General features: G+C 46.5%; 1 protein-coding gene across 2 annotated transcripts; it reads left to right on the forward strand.

Moving 5' to 3' along the window:
* The first annotated feature begins 1826 nt into the window (after positions 1-1826).
* On the forward strand, positions 1827-5591 carry LOC147903515 (F-box protein FBW2-like). 2 transcript variants are annotated; one of them, XM_087399563.1, is made up of 3 exons: positions 1827-2059; positions 2186-3901; positions 4604-5591. In XM_087399563.1, the coding sequence occupies exons 2-3, from the start codon at positions 3576-3578 to the stop codon at positions 5226-5228; spliced, it is 951 nt and encodes a 316-aa protein (XP_087255689.1). In that variant the 5' UTR covers positions 1827-2059; positions 2186-3575; the 3' UTR covers positions 5229-5591. The 2 variants fall into 2 exon arrangements, with proteins under 2 accessions (XP_087255689.1, XP_087255683.1); XM_087399557.1 differs by having other exon boundaries at positions 1827-3901.
* Positions 5592-6857: the final 1266 nt, after the last annotated feature.

The raw sequence follows: 6857 nt of genomic DNA on the forward strand, positions 1-6857 counted from the left end.
GGCGGGTGTGGTATTCAAAGCACTGGTTTGCATCCTTTTCATCTTCTAGATTGTTGCGTTTGGAGGTTGCTATTGCGTTGGCACACGTGAAGCAAGTGTTTGGCGGGGGTGGTATTGAAAGCTCACATGTGAGAGAGGAGTGCATGGGGATGGACATGTATGTAAGCTCAAGATGATGTGTTTGAGGAGTTATTGACTCGCAAAGAGCATGCATCGAAGAGTCTACTCTGGAATGTGAGGAGTAGCCTCAAAACTATATGGAGGTAAAGTATGGAGGCCCATATTCCTGCTTTTGGGTTCTTCTTGCATAGATCATAGGTTGAATCTTAGATTGTTAACAAAAGGCATATGCAACCATGGAGCGGCAACTCAGGGCTGTTTTCCATGTAGATGTTCTGACTTTGCTATGAATAGGGACCCTTTCCTGAGGAGCTTTACACATTGATGGCTACCCACCTGTTCGGGGTTAGTTGGACCAAAGAAAATTTGCAAAATGGAATCATGTATTACACACCGTCGGGCTTCATATTTGAAAGCTACCATCGTGGACTCCACATCCTACCTGTCTAGATCCTCTATGTGAATAGGGGGGCTTGGTTGTCCAAGTTTGGGCGTGCGAATGACATTGTTTCTACGCCTAACATGAACTTACCACATGATGAAGAGTTGATGAATATGAGGAGATCACATTGTTGCGCTTAGTTTGCGCTCAGGTCGTGAAATTCTTGGGTTTGGGTAGACCTCGGCGATGTGTATCCGCCACACATGCAGCCTTCGCACCACCTAAACACCGAACTTGCAACAGATGATGCAAGATGAACCCATTGTTAAAGAGTTGGTCCAACCCTAGAGGATTCCTTGACAACCATAAAGCACATTGCGTCCGGTTGGTGTGAACATTACAATCATGAACATACCACATGATGGAGGATTGAGACCACATTGTCTCACTTAGTTTGCGCCCAGGTCGTGAAATTCTCGGGACCGCGATGATGTATATTTGCCTTGAATCCTTAGTTCCACGAAATTCTTGGGACCTTGGCGATGTGTATCCACCCTGAATCCTAGTTTTTTTGTCCAACCCCTCTCCCCACACACGTGGCCAACTCAGGTTGGGTTCGCACCACCAAGAGAGATGATGTAAAACGAACCCATTGTTGAAGAGTTGGGCGGAGTGTTGAGCAAAACCCTGGCCAAAATGCTAGAGGATTCCTTGACAACCAATAACCACTCTGTGCTAGGAGCTCCTCCGAGTTGGTGTGAACAATGCATTACGTGAGGGGGAGCTCCTCCCGGTTGGTGTGAAGAACAACACAGAGCAAGTGACGCCTCCGACAAGAGCCCCTTGGGAGCTAGTTTGTGTGAATGTGGTCTCAGTGTGCGAACGTGGGTAGTGTGGGAATTGTCCAAACCACCTGAGCTACCAATGCTGAGCTATGAATGTCCCTCTCCTTCCAAGTTCCGTGCGCGAACGTCCAAACGGGTGGCACCGTTGGAACGCTCAAACTGCCTGATGAGGGTGTTTACAAACTAGAGCCGCCTATGCTCGCTCATCGTGCATTGAATGCATTTGGGCCGTGGGCAGTGCCCATGGTGCGCAAGTCTGTAAAAAACCCTCATTGCCAAATCGCCACAGGCGCGGGAACGCCCAAACCCCCTGAGAGAGCCGTTTATCGTGCATTGAATACATCTAGGCCGTGGGCAGGCAATCTTGCCCGTCCATGATCCGTGGGTGCGGCCCATGGTGTGCAAAACGCCGCATGCGCGGGAACGCCCAAACCGCCTGCGCTGCCGATGCTCAAGCTATGAATCTCCTTCCTTCCTTCCTTCCTTCCATGTTTGGCAGAAGCCGAGTGTGAACACTGTATCAGTGCGAGAGACTTCCCAGCTCCCGTGCATGGCTGCAGAATCCAGCTCAAAGCTCGAAACTCGAAGCTCGAGTAGCTTTTCTCTTTGTTGAATTTCAGGCTCTCATCAATCAATCAGATCGATCTCAGAAGTTTTGGATTTTCGAATTCTGGAAGACTTTGAAATCGCTCCTCCTCTCATCACTGCTCCTGTCCGCACCTGCACTCGTCCTGTCGTGAATGAATTTATAGTTTTTTTTTTTTGAATGTTCTTGTCACGGAGCAGGAGGCCGCGGCCGTGATTCTTTTGATCTCCAGCTTTCAATGAATGAATGGAGGGGTGACACACACGGAACGGAAGCAGAGCGAGAGCTTTTTTTTGGCCTTTTTTGTGTGTCAGCGGCGAGCAGGAAGAAGAGAACGGATGCTCCTGCTGTATATAATGCGAGGAAGATGGGGTTGGTGTTTTCGTAAGAGAATCCATCACAGCCACACAGAGAGAGAGACGGACGCGAGCCAGTGGATGGTGAATTGAACCTGATCTGATTGAATGCTCGCTTGCCTTGACCTCCGAGCTCCATCAAAGTCATCAATCCACTAGCGAGAGCTTCTGGAGATGGACAGACAAGCTTTGACAGACATGAGGCCGTCTCGATCGCCCCCCTTATTCATTTTGGCCTGAATTTCTGGCAGAGAAGCATGAGTATCTAGCGTCCGGTGCCGTGCGCTCACAGGCAAAGAACATGTGGTGGATCGGTTTGCCTTCCCTGTGAAGCACACGGGTCCCCGGACTCCCGACTCGTGGCGGGGACTCCGGAGGGGGGGGGGTTCTGGTTGTGTCAGCCACGAGGACGAAGCAAAAGGACACACAGAAGTCCAAGAGAGGAGCTGACACCATTAGCGCTCTGCGCCCTGCCGCCAAGAGTAGATGTGAGTTACTCTGTCACAGTGAGTGAGATGTTTTTGTTCAGGTTGCGCTAAAGGCGCTGTCGCCGGATGCGAATGTGGGGCTTCGTCAGAAGAGGGAGGGGGAGAACGGCTCTGCACTCGAGGAGGAGTGGGTGAGGCGGAGGCCATGCACACAACAACAGAGAGCTCTGTCGCAGCATGTAGTAGAAGTAGGGGTAGAAAAGATTTGTGATCCAGACGCCAGCGTAAGTGGTGTAGAGAGGAAGCGTAGATGTGCTGCTACAGCGTCCAGGCTCCAGAATAGTGATAGAAAAGATGTGATCCAGGCTCCATCGTTGTTCCCTCCTGCAGCAAGCGACTGCATGGTGGTGGGAATGTATTGAGGCAGCTACGAGTTTGAATGGTGATGCACTATCTAGCGAAAATCAGGCAGACATCAGGCATTGGTCAAGTCACGCATAACCCGACGGATGAGGTGACGGGAGCAGGCATGGGGGTTGCGGAAATTCGAATCTAGGGAGGTCGGGGTAGTCCAACGTCCTCAGATGGCGGTGCAGGAGGGAGAGGGCGACCGAGTCTCTTGACGTGTAGCGTCGAGGACGAAGGTTTTTAAGGGGAGGAAGACTGCGTACTCTTGACGGAGATCGAATTGAGTGGGATTTGTGAGCGGAATTCTGAAGAATCGGAGCTCAACGATTACGATCCTGCGAGAAACAGAGCGAGAGAGAAAGAGAGACGGAGAGAGGGAGAGAGTTGATTCGACAGAGAGCAACGCGCAAATCCACCGCATTTGAGCAGAATTCTCACTTGCAAGGAGAGATGGAGGTGTCGAAAGCTGCAACCCAAGAAGAAGCCTGGCCTTCGTGGGCAGACATGCTTCCCGATGCGCTGGCCAGGATCTTCAGCAGGCTTTGCTTCGAGGAGATGTTGACGGTCGTCCCCAGAGTGTGTCGCACATGGAAGAGGGTCTCGCAGGACGCTGTGTGCTGGCAAAAACTGGACCTGGACGAATGGAGCCGCACCAGAAGCCACGAGACTGTGGAGAGGATGATTATGGTGTTGATGAATCGGAGCGGGGGCTGCCTCAGAGAAATCTGTCTTCCCAGCTTCTGTAGTGACAGCATGCTTCGCCTCATAGCTTGGAGGTCCGTCTGCCCTCCTCTTTCTCTGTGTGGTTGTGTGTGTGTGTGTGTGTGTGTGTTTATCCATTCCAAATTCTCCCTCTCTCAACTGCCTTGCCATGACCTCTCTTTTCTGTGGATGTGACTCGAGCTCCTCCATTTACCTTCAACCTTGTTCTGGCACAACGCTTTTGGCAAGTCAATTTGTTCTGGCACACCTGCAGAATGCTTTTGGCACGTCACAACCACTCGTCTGTCGAATTCTAGCTCCATGCATCCTGTCTGTCTTTGCAGCACCAATTTATTTTCTGTCTGCCTGGCAAACATTATGCTATGAAGGGATGTCGAGTTATAAATCTCTGCCGATGTCACCAGACTTTTGTGGCAGTCACTGTGCTTCGAGTCTACAGCTCCCTAATTCCCAGCATTGTGTGTCATAGTCTTACCACACAGACTTCGAGTTTACAGCTCCCTGATTCCCAGTAGTGTGTGTCATAGTGTTACCATTATCCTCAGCCAACATGGGTTTTCAAGGCTTCCAAATATTTTGCAGGAGCCATGCACTTTCGTTCTTTTTCAAGCCTTAAATTTTGTGATGTATCAGCATGGAAAGCTGCTTCTGTAGAACTCTACCTTCTATTCTCTGTTTCTATTTCAAGGAAAACTTTGCCAAGGGAAAGGATTGTGAGTGGACGTTGTTAATTGGATTCATGCTGTGGTGTGCAGTGGTTCTCCGCTTCAGGTGCTCCGGATCCCTTACAGTGTAGTGACAGAAGATTGCATATGTCAGCTTGCACCCAAATTTGCCTCCGTCACCTACTTGGACATAAGTGGCTGCGTTTCATTAACCAAAGTGGCACTTGAGTCTATTGGACAGAATTGTCACCTTATCACCCGGCTCAATATGAACATGTACCCTCAGGATTCTAGTTTACGTTCAAGTGATGACATGGCTTTTGCTATTTCCCAGTACATGCCTCAGCTGCAGCACCTTGAAATGGTTTATGGGTCATTGTCAAACATAGGGTTGAAAGCTTTGCTTGAAAAATGTTTGAACTTGGAGTATCTGGATTTACGAGGATGTTGGCACTTGAACATAGAGGAAAGCTTCATAAAGGAAGCAAGAAAAAGGTTCAAGGTGTTTCACGAACCTGTGGCTGAGAAAGACATATACAACACCGATGACTCAGATTTGGATGCTTCAGATTATTTTGATGATTCGGATGTGGGGATGTGGTTTGACAGTGAATTTGAAGATATTGATGACATTGACGACCTAATGATGGACATGCACGAGGAAGAGATTAATGGCACACTATATTTCTGGCCTGATACATCAGTTTTTCGCTGATTTCATTTTGGACCTGAGTTAGCTAAATAAAGTTTCAGAAATACGTACGAGTCCATCTTTTTGCAAGGACAGCATTTTCTGAGGATGAATAATTTCATCATGAAAGTGAAGGTTGTCATTTTCCTCAGTCTGCATGTGCATAGGACAGAATTGGGCTATGTACTAGGCAGATAGGGGCTAGGCTACATATTTCTTCAAGGGCCACTATTAGAATGAAATTATGGTTCTTGAAAGAAACCAAAAGTTGCAGTTAATGTTTTGTAGCTTTTGGGGTCATTCTTAAAAGTGTCTGCTACTTTCTGTGCACACAAGTGTATTGCCAAGTTATTTGCTACTAGTGGATGCAAGGTTGCTTTTTTAACATCTCTTTCGTATGCCACAATTAAGCCTACAAGAATACTAAGAGCTGGGGTAAAAGCAGTCTTTATCCACGTTTGCCATGAGATTTCAAAGAAAACCTCAGCCCAAGTGACACTGCCTGTGGATATTTTGATGTTTGTGCTTTTAGAACACGTGTGAACCTTTAGATTTAAATGCCTTGGTAGTTACATTGCAAAATACACGGTTAAATTGTAAATTTGTTTTTTGCTTGATTACTTCCTGTGTTAGTCCTCGCCAATTCAAGGTTCATAACAATTCTGTAATCTCAATATATGTTTCCAATTACTAGTGACGTGCTGGCAAGATTCCAGGAACCAACCTGTTGGTTTGCAGTGCCATATATTGAAGGCATTTTGTGCATCTTGTATGATAAAATAAAATGACATGGTTGCCTTTCAGATGAGAGCTGGTATTTTTTCAATTCATCTCCAGTCTCACCTACTGACTCTATTGATGGAGGAGGTATTGACCACCTTCATGGTTTTAAATGGGTTGGATATGGATCTAGCTGTCACTATTTCCACCCTTTCAATTTATATCCTAGTCACTTAAACCATTTTATCTTTCAAGTTTTTCCACAGATCGAAGTTCCTGTTTACCTATTTCCTCTATTTCAATTTATATCATAGACACTTAACACCATTTTATCTTTTGAGTTTTTCACAGATCAAAGTTTTTGTCTATCCTTTAGTCGAGTCTCTATAGGAGATGCTAATTTTGCCCTTGGTCGTTGGTATCCTAAGTAGCCTTGCACATTATCAATTCCTTTTTAATCAGTATTCTAATTGTATAAGGGTCTCACTAATCAGGCTATAACTCTGGAAAAAGAAAGTTGCAGGGTTGTTTCTTTTGACAAAATCAGTCATACAAGTGGTCCAATTAAGTAAAACTTGTCCTAGCCTGGGATTCCTTCTGAACTGAAAAGAATGCATCTCTCCTAGTTATTAACGACAGCAGATAGCAAACAGTTTTCCTTTCAAGTTGGCGCATGGTCCCAGTGGTGGTGTCGTCCGTGAATGTGTTCTTGGATGCCATTCTAGTTTTTCCAGCAGTCATCAGTTAAAAAGCTTTATTATTTAGTAATTGAGACGAAACAATTTGCATATAGCCAACTGTTACATTGAGAGTAAATGTGAGAGGTCCACACAGCAGCTGAGATATTAAATGTACTAGTAATGAAGAGGACATGTTCTAGGTGACAAACTAGGCAAAGCTAAGCATACAATAACGCTTCCCATTTGAACAAGT

The sequence above is a fragment of the Dipteris shenzhenensis genome, chromosome 3, assembly GCF_047967505.1.
Source record: "Dipteris shenzhenensis isolate YYH24624 ecotype China chromosome 3, Dip_SZ_1.0, whole genome shotgun sequence".
NCBI classification, from domain to species: domain Eukaryota; kingdom Viridiplantae; phylum Streptophyta; class Polypodiopsida; order Gleicheniales; family Dipteridaceae; genus Dipteris; species Dipteris shenzhenensis.